The 7,695-nt window shown below is 42.7% G+C and overlaps 1 protein-coding gene across 2 annotated transcripts in view; it reads left to right on the top strand.

Moving 5' to 3' along the window:
• Positions 1-5,485: 5,485 nt before the first annotated feature.
• flt4 (fms related receptor tyrosine kinase 4) overlaps positions 5,486-7,695 on the top strand; it is a 225,652-nt gene continuing 223,442 nt past the window's right edge. For both annotated transcript variants that reach the window (XM_043703133.1, XM_043703132.1), the window contains exon 1: positions 5,486-5,726. In XM_043703133.1, coding sequence (XP_043559068.1) covers positions 5,669-5,726 — 58 coding nt within the window. In that variant the 5' untranslated portion in view covers positions 5,486-5,668. The remainder of the gene's footprint in view (positions 5,727-7,695) is intronic.

The raw sequence follows: 7,695 nt of genomic DNA, 5'->3' as shown, positions 1-7,695 counted from the left end.
CACAGGAGTATGGTAAAACAAATTTGATATCAAACCACAAGATATTAGGTCGAGGAAGGCTTTTAAGGGGGTTTTAAATGAAGGCTGAAAGGAAAATACACAGGACAGCACTGCTGCCTCACAGCACCAGGGACCCTGGTTTGATTCCACCTTTGGGTGATTGTCTGTGTGGATTTTGCACATTTTCCCCATGTCTGTGTGGGTTTCCTCCAGGTGCTCCAATTTCCTCCCACAATCCAAAGATGTGCAGATTAGGTGAATTGGGCATGCTAAATTCCCAATAGTGTTCAGGGATGTGTGGGTTAGGTGCATGAGTCAAGGGTATGTGTGGGTTAGGTGCATGAGTCAAGGGTAAATGTAGGGGAATGGGTTTGGGTTGGATACTCTTCAGAGGGTTGGTGTGGACTTGTTGGGCCGAAGGGTTTGTTTCCACACAGTAGGGGTTCTGATTCTAATTCTAGAAAGCTTTAAGGAGGAAATTTCAAAGTTTAGGGTCTGGACTGAAGGCATGACCTCAAATGCACAGCAAATAATTCAAGACATCGAAATTAGAAGAGTGAAGATATTGCAGAGAATTCTGGGACTCAAGGAGATTACAGAGATGGAGAAGACCTTGAAGGGCTTTGAAAACCCCCAGAAAACTTGGTTAACAGAAGTCAATGGAGGTCAATAAACATCGGGGTAACGGATGGACAGACCTCAGCAGAGGTTTGAATGAACTCGGTTTATGGGGCGGATGTGGGAGACAAACCAGGCATTGGAACCATTAGATCGACAGGCAACAAAAGCATGGATGGGGTGGTGCATCAGATAAACTAAGGTACAAGTGGAATAGGGCATGGTTACAATGGCAGAATTGGGCCATCTCAGTAGTGGCACAGATAATACAACATTCAAATTGTGAATAGTCTGGTTTAGCCTCAAACTGTTGCCAAACAGTGGGACAGGGTCACGGGCTCGGTTTTGACTTCAGCAGACCAAAATCTGAATGGCCTCCTGATATTTAATTGAAAGAACTAGTTGTCAGGCCAGGAATGTTTAATGAAAAGGATGAAAGAGGGGATGGTGCAGTAAAGCCTGGTACCATATGCCAAAGCATGGGATCTTGCTTTACATGTATTTAAATGCTGTACCCCCTACATTACAAGAGTGACCAAACTTCCATAAAACTTTAAAGGAACATAAATACAATGGATGCTGAAATAAAAGCAAAGAATGCTGGAAATACTCAACAAATCAGACAGGATTTGTCGTGAGAGAAATGTTTCTGGTCAAAAGTACCTCACTGCTTGTAAAGTGCTTTGGGAGGTTTTGAGGTTGTGAAAGGCACTATAGAAAGCAGTCTTCTGTCTGTTTGTCTTATGAGTATAGCTACAGAGATTTGAAGTGTGTAAAGATCCTGACTTCCCAAGAAGCATGTGTTTGCAAGTGTGATAATTTTTGATTGAATGCATGGATGTAAAAGATCCTATGGCAGTACTTAAAACAAGAGCAGAACAGTTTTCCTTGCTCTCCTAGCTAATTTTTAATTGCTCAACTAACATCTCTAAAAGTAAATCATCTAGTTATTATCTCTTTGCTGTTTGTGGGAGTTTTCTAAACATAGATTATCAACTCTTTTCTGTATATTACAACACTAACTAAACTTCAAAGTGCTTAAAAAGAAAGGGCAAATTGCTAATTATATATATATTTTATGTGTGTGTGTGTGTGTACATACATATTAAGTATCAGACTATGTAATTTAGTATCAGAAACAAGACAGTTGGGTTACTTTAGTAACAAATGAAGAACACAGGAAAAGGAGCAGGCCATTCGGCCCCTTGAGCCTATTCCACCATTCAGTGAAATCCTGGTTGGTCTGTGGCCTAACTCTATGTACTTGCCTTGGGCCCATATTTGCTTAGCAAAAATTTATCTCAGAACTGGTGTGATTGCAAACAAATGAATCAAATGAATTTGCAAAAGTGATTATCAAAAGGTTTATAATGTGCAACCACCCTTACAATCTTCAAAGTTAAATATGAAACTCTGCAGTGTTATCTTAAAAGTATTTTACCAAGTGATTAATTAAATTTAGAGAATAGAATTATACACACATTGTCCAGATATTGGTCTGTAACTTTACAAATCAGTTACTGTTGCTGGGATATCTTCTTGGATCAGTTATGGCTGACTGATATTGCTTTCCTGGAGACGGGTTTTTACATTTTGACTTCTCTTTTAGGAACTCCCCACAGTCAACTCTCAAACTTTGATGAGAGAGCCTTCAGACAAACCAAAAGAGGCCAAAGATGATTACTCTCATGGAAAATTAACTCAGACCATATTCAATTTTAATATCTTTCCCAACCACAGTTTGGGGCATCTTTCGTGCAAATTTATTTGGGGCATCTTTTGTGCAAATGCTCTAATCTTTGATGTGACCACCTCCCTATATATACTATGTATGTAGTTCCCTGTCTCATGGATGGGCAGCAGTATCTCCAGACACTGTTAAAGTTCCAAACATGAGAACTTACGCTTATGCAGCTGGAGATATTTCCTTGGATTGTCTGGGAAACATGGTATGTCCATGACTTCACACATATGCCCCTTTTGACCTGCCATCCCATAACTCTTCATTATACTCATAATCAGTAAGGGCCTATGAAACCTTAACAAGCCATTGCTCAGAAAAAAGAGTGGGGGGAGCATTCAGGACCTAAACAAACCAAATAGCTAACTTTCACTTTAAAGATTAAAAATATTGACCAACTAGTATAACTAAACATTCTAGATCTTTAATTACCTCCTGCCTGTTAGCCCTACTTCACCTTCAAGTGGTAGTAGAAATATTAAAACAGGCACAGTGGTTGGCACTGCTGCCTCACAGCGCCAGGGACCCGGGTTCAATTCCCGACTCGGGCAACTGTCTGTGTGGAGTTTGCACGTTCTCCCCGTGTCTGCGTGGGTTTCCTCCGGGTGCTCCGGTTTCCTCCCACAGTCCAAAGATGTGCAGGTTAGGTGAATTGGCCATGCTAAGTTGCCCATGGTGTTAGGTGCAAGGGTAAATGTAGGGGAATGGGTCTGGGTGGGTTGCTCCTCTTCGGAGGGTTGGTGTGGACTTGTTGGGTCGAAGGGCCTGTTTCCACACTGTAGGTAATCTAATCTATTCTAGTGATATACACTGTCATTGAACTATGTTATTCAAGATATTAATTTATAATATAATTGAGTGGGCATGGATACATATATTTAGTTGGTCGGAGGAAGTGACTAGGAGATAGAGAGGAATTTCCCTGCTTCATGTTATCACACTGCTATTGGTCTAAGTACAGGTAAGCCATTTGATCTCCACCCTATTTCATCTCTTGCCCTGAAGATTTTATTCTTTGAAGTAAACCTTAATTCAAGCACCTCTTCTACCCCCTCCCCCCCCCACCCCCGACTCTGCCCACTTATGCCCAGATTCCCAGATACTTACTTGTGTCTCCGTGTCTGTCAGGTGAAATCTCCCTCATGCTGACCTTGTGGCTTCCTCTTCCTTTTGACTCTGAATCTCCAGTATCTGCAGTCCTCATTTTCTCCCGTCGCTTCCTCTGACCAAGTAAATATGTGTCTATGCCCACTCAATTATATTATAAATTAATATCTTGAACAACATAGTTCCATGGCAGTTTTAATATTAATTCACTAGTTTTAATATTTCTACTGCCACTTGAAGGTGGAGTGGGATTAACAGACAGGCGGTAATTAAAGATCTAGAATGTTTAGTTATAATTCAATCCTTATTTTAAAGTCATGCATTTATTTTTTAGTATACAATTGATCTTACATTAACAATATTAAAAACGTAGGACTTAGGCTCATAATGGTAGCGTCGTGGGGAGTGTTACCAAACAAAAACACGTTGGGATGCAGGCTCACAGCTCCCTGAAGGTGGAAGCACAGGTAGACAGGATAGTGAAGAAGGCATTTGATATGATTGCCTTTATTGGTCATTGCATTCAGTACAGGAGTTGGGAGGTCATATTGCAGCTGTACAAGACATTGGTTAGGCCATTTTTGGAACACTGCATTCAATTCTGGTCAATTCTAAAGGAAAGATGTTGTTAAACTTGAAAGGGTGCAAAAAAGATTCACAAGACTGTTGCTGGGGTTGGTGGGTTGGAGTTATAGGGAGAAATTGAATGAGCTGGCGCTGTTTTCCCTGGAGTGTTGTAGCTGAGAGGTGACTTTATGCATGTTTATAAAATCATGAGGAGCATGGATAGGGTGAATTGCCAAAGTCTTTTTCACAAGGGAGGAGAGTTCAAAACTAGAGGGTATGGGTTTTTTAAATAGATTAGATACTCTACTGTATGGAAACAGGCCCTTTGACTCAACAAGTCCACACCAACCCCCCGAAGAGTAACCCACCCAGACCCATTCCCCTACCCTATATTTACCCCAGACTAATGCATCTAACACTGTGGGCAATTTAGCATGGCCAATTCACCCGACTTGCACATCTTTGGATTGTGGGAGGAAACCCATGCAGATGTGGGAAGAATGTGCAAAGTCCACACAGACAGTCACCCGAGGCTGGAATCAAACCTGGGACCCTGGTGCTGTGAGGCAGCAGTGCTAACCACTGAGCCACTGACAGGAAAAGGATATAAAAGTGACCTAAAGGGCAACTTTATTCACACAGAGGACGGTGCATATACAGAAGGAGCTGCCAGAGGAAGTGGTGGAGGCTGGTACAATTGCAGCATTGAAAAGGCATCTGATGGGTATATGAATAGGAAGGGTTTAGAGGGGTATGGGCCAAATACTGGCAGATGGGATTGATTAGGTTGGGATATCTGGTCAGCATGGTCGAGTTGGACCGAAGGGTCTGTTTCTAGCTGTACATTTCTATGATTCTAGTGAGTGAACTTTGGAGACTGAAAAAAATCAAAATTGCCAATATCAGAGTAACAGAGCCACTAGTGGTGGCAGGCTATAATTACAACATGACAGGTTTACATAGGAAATGTTTGGTCTAAATTTAAACCGAAGGAGTTTAAGGGGGAGGGGGAATAGCCAGTAAGTGCAAAAAGAACTCGGTTTTCATAGATTGATGTATTTCAACTTAAACAGGAGTCCTTCATTCTTAGGGGTATGTTATATAATATAATTAGAATCTTACCAAATCTGGTTAAATACTGATTTGTCTAAAATGCAGTCTTAAATATATAAAGATGAACATAGTTGAGGTTTGTGAATCGTACTCGATAGGTGAAGGCGCTGGACGTCTGGAAGGTTTCACAAAAAAATTGTTGTGAAGGAATGTTGTTGGAGATCGGGGAATCTGTTCAGATTAAAGCGGGGGCGGGGGGAAGAGAGAGAGAGAAAATAGTTTTGTTTTCCTGCGGGTTGGTGGAAGTGGCGAAAGGGTTGTAAAGAGGAAACGTATCTCATTTGGATGTTAATCGTTGCACACATTTCCTTCAAACTATTTCCTTGCGGTTTCCACTAACGTTACTCTCGGCTGCTCGTCCCCGGAACGGCTGGGAACTGTAATCTCAGTTTGTACCTGAGTCAAGGGCACTGAATTACACACGTGTGTCTGAGAGAGAGAGAGAGATACAGCAAGAGGAATTTAATATTTTTCATTTCTTTGATCGGAGATTTCAAACACTCCAGGACTGGACAGCTAGAAATGAAGAAAGCTTTTACCTTTTCTGTCTGGATTTGGTTTGTGGTCGTGTGTAAATCAGGTAGGAATCAGGGTTTGTTGAAGATTGAAACTGCGGGATGTGTGATTGTTGTTTGCTGAGATCCGGAGGCCGGCTGTGGATGTGTTTGGAATGAAATTGCAGCTCAGGGCTGGGTTGTGAATCTCCCCTGGTTTTGTTTTTTGTGTGTGAAACCTTTATAGATTGGGACTATGAACAATTGTGACTCTCTCCCTCCGGGTGATACCTAAGAGTACTCACAAGCTCTGAATTTACGAAATCCTGTAGGCGCTCCTGTAGTGTTTTAGCGGCGCTGTAGCAGGTAGGACGGGGTGGGGGGTTATATTGTAGATGTTCCTGTTTCGTTGTCAATTTCCCCTATTTGCAAATAAACCTTGTTCATTTCAGTTTATTGCATTAACTAGTTCCATAATATAACAGAGTCCAGGGGTGACTGGGAGGGGTAACACGGGACAGAGTATTACTGGGGACTTGTGCGTAAGCAAACCTACTCGGTTTGAAAGAGAGAGAGAGGAGATTGACACCGATTGCAAGCAAACCTCAGTTCTGAACGACTTTGTATCAACTCCACTCTGCACCCTCCCCTGAAAAAGCTGCTTGCAAGGGAATTGGAGCCAAGCATTCAATTTGTAGTTTGTTTTGCCTTGTCGTGTTTGAATTCTTTCTGATTTGATTGCAGTTTCCTAGTGAAATAGCGCAGTAGCTCCTAGCCTGCAGGAGAGACCGCGGTAAACTATTCCAACAACGTAGTATTGGAGAGGGGGTCTGCACACAGCCCCGGGTCACCAACAATGACAGGGGTTTTAAATCTCCAGTGAATTATCTCCGTGGACTGTGTCATTTACATTGCATGAAGACAACATTTCAGTCACCACTCTCGGTTATATGTTGGTTTGGAGCGAGTTAAGGATTAACCTATTGGTTTGTGAGTAGACAGAGGGTGGTTAGAATGAGATTGGGAACTCCATGTGAATTAGACGCGATTTTCAAGATGCGGATGAATCAGAGTTGCAGGGATTGGAAATTAAACTGGGCGATATCTCTGGGCAATGAGAGCGCCATTATCCCTCCCTGATCTCCCCCTTCTTGTCCAACTCCCCCCCCCCGCTTCCCTAACCACTTCCTTTCCCCCAGCTCTCTACCTTCTCCACCACTGCAATCCCCCTCCCAGAACATCAGACCCTTATTGAGTGTGCCTCAGGGAGAATGAGAAAGTTTGGTGATTTGAAATTGGGATCTTTCTGCTCAAGCTGATCTCAACCCCTATTCAAGGCTGAGTGCGGCAAGACTGAAGATATATAATCTGACCCTTTGGTTATGGAATCAGTCAGTCCTGTCTATCACTTGCTCTTCTGCTATTTGGCGTGCAAATACTGGGGTGTTGGCACCTCATTTTCAGGTATGCCTGCTGAGGCTCCTGGCACGACTTACTGCACCTCTTCATTAAACCAGGATCGATCTCCTGCCCTGATGGAAATAGTGGAAGTGGGTAGGTGGTTACAGATTCTGGTTGAAGAGAATTCTGCTGCTGATGATGGTCCACAGCACCTCATGGATGTCCAGTCTTAAGTTGCTGGATCTGTTCTGAATTTACTCATTTGACACAATACATTCCAATGCAGTCATCAGAACATCCCTGCAAATTCTCAAATGCTGTCGAACCTGTGAGCCTGACCTGAGTGTTGGGCAAGTTGTTGGAGGGAATCCTGAGGGACAGGATATACAGGAAAAGCAAGGACTGATTAGGGATAGTCAACATGGCTTTGCGCATGGGAAATCATGTCTCACAAACTTGACTGAGTTTTTTGAAGAAGTAACAAAGAGGTTTGATGAGGGCAGAGCGGTAGATATGATCTATATGGACTTCAGTAAGGCGTTTGACAAGGTTCCCCATGGGAGACTGGTTAGCAAGGTTAGATCTCATGGAATACAGGGAGAACTAGCCATTTGGATACAGAACTGGCTCAAAGGTAGAAGACAGAGGGTGGTG

Source organism: Chiloscyllium plagiosum, chromosome 14 (genome assembly GCF_004010195.1).
Source record: "Chiloscyllium plagiosum isolate BGI_BamShark_2017 chromosome 14, ASM401019v2, whole genome shotgun sequence".
Taxonomy (NCBI): Eukaryota; Metazoa; Chordata; class Chondrichthyes; order Orectolobiformes; family Hemiscylliidae; genus Chiloscyllium; species Chiloscyllium plagiosum.
This window is presented reverse-complemented; position numbering and strand designations above follow the sequence as displayed.